At 36.8% G+C, this 1,608-nt stretch overlaps 1 protein-coding gene across 1 annotated transcript in view; it reads right to left on the bottom strand.

Moving 5' to 3' along the window:
• Nucleotides 1-1,608, bottom strand: part of LOC119586575 (RUN domain-containing protein 1-like) — a gene marked incomplete in the record, with an annotated part of 35,041 nt that overhangs the window by 906 nt on the left and 32,527 nt on the right. The window contains 3 exon segments of the mRNA XM_037935328.1: nt 28-81; nt 358-524; nt 1,147-1,237. Coding sequence (XP_037791256.1) covers nt 28-81; nt 358-524; nt 1,147-1,237 — 312 coding nt within the window.

The raw sequence follows: 1,608 nt of genomic DNA, 5'->3' as shown, positions 1-1,608 counted from the left end.
TATCTGAGCACATAATGTGAGTCCTACCCGTAATGGTTTCCCTGTGGAGTCTTTTTCAAAGTATTCTTTTGAAATCTGGAGCTTGAGGCACCACACCCAAATGAAAGCATGTTTAATAATGTGGTTGCTCGTTTTCATAATATTTCCGTTTCCATGCGTACTGAAAGGCAAAATTGTAATTTGTTAACCTTTAAAATTTGCAGCATGATTTATTTCTAATTTCATCATCAAAGCTGCTATCATCATTTTTTTGTAGTAAAAGAAAAAAATATTTACTAATAAAATATATGCAATATGAATATGACTCTGCAACATATATTCATATATCCATCCTGTTTTACAAGTGCTATAACTCACCTGCTCTCTCTCCTCACTCTTGCTCTTACTTTTGCATCTCTGTGTACTGAGCCTGCCCTGAGAAAAGCCACTTTCTTGTGGCTTACCATCTCCTGGATGACGTGCTTCAGGTGTCTTGCATCTACAAGGGACCTTGCCATTTTTGATGACTCCACCTGTGCCCTCACCTTCATTGGAATTATAAAATGTGATATGAGTGATCTATGAACATGGTGGGGATACAAGTCATACTTGTGAAAAAAATATACATGTAAATATATAAGATCATTATACATGTTCAGTAATATAGGGGGGGAGGGAAACTTGACCTTATCATCTACAGATCTACATTAGCAAAGAGTAAGAATATTTTATTATAGATTAATTTGTGCTAAACATATATTCATAATGGAAATCTACATGTTCGGATAAGTTTTCATAAAAACATTATTGTATCTTTTTTCCAAATCACACAATATTCTGTTAACCTGTAAGCACTTTGCATTATACTGATAGGGTACTTTGAAAATGGTCCTACAGTTTCTGAGAAAATCAAATAAAACACAAATTATCAATGACTCTCTCATGCAAAGTCACTACCATCACCAGAAGTTAGTGCACAATTTTATGTACCAGTTTACTGCACATATTTTAGGCACTACATGCCTGTCTACCAAAAGCCTTTCCCCAAGATAATTCTCTTAAAAACAAAATATTGTGCATGAAGAAGGGAAGACAAGACAAAAAAAAAAGGGGGGGGGGAAGGAGAACAGGAATATAGATCACAAATACCACACAGGAAAAGAATACCTTGCAAGAATTCTATGAACCTCTCCAAGTCTACAATTTGTGTCTGAAGTTGGGCCACCAACTGTTCCTTCATCTTGAGCGGATTCACCAACTGCAGCATCGCATTAGGTGTGGAAGGAGAGCCGTACCAGGTGTGTGGGTTAGTCCAGGGTACGGTGGATTAGTATATAATATCCAAGTGCAGCGTGCATAGGAAGAAATCTCTTGTTAGATGGAAAGGCAGATGAAGAGGAAAAATAGTTTCTTTATTTTGTTAGAGATTGGCAGCTTTTCTTCATCACTGCTCTGAACTCCTGGCAACCTAATTTCTACCAAGGGAAAGTAGAAAGTGATATCTATTCTCACTTATAATCTTAAGTCATTTCCCAGGTGCAAGAATAAAAATTTTCCCAAATCTATTCTCAGTGTACCTGGTTATTCATGTGGAGCACTGATGATGTGAGAGAAAATGTATGGGGGCCA

Source organism: Penaeus monodon, chromosome 21 (genome assembly GCF_015228065.2).
Source record: "Penaeus monodon isolate SGIC_2016 chromosome 21, NSTDA_Pmon_1, whole genome shotgun sequence".
Taxonomy (NCBI): Eukaryota; Metazoa; Arthropoda; class Malacostraca; order Decapoda; family Penaeidae; genus Penaeus; species Penaeus monodon.
The sequence above is the reverse complement of the archived record's forward strand: the minus strand, read 5'-3'. Positions and strand labels throughout refer to the sequence as shown.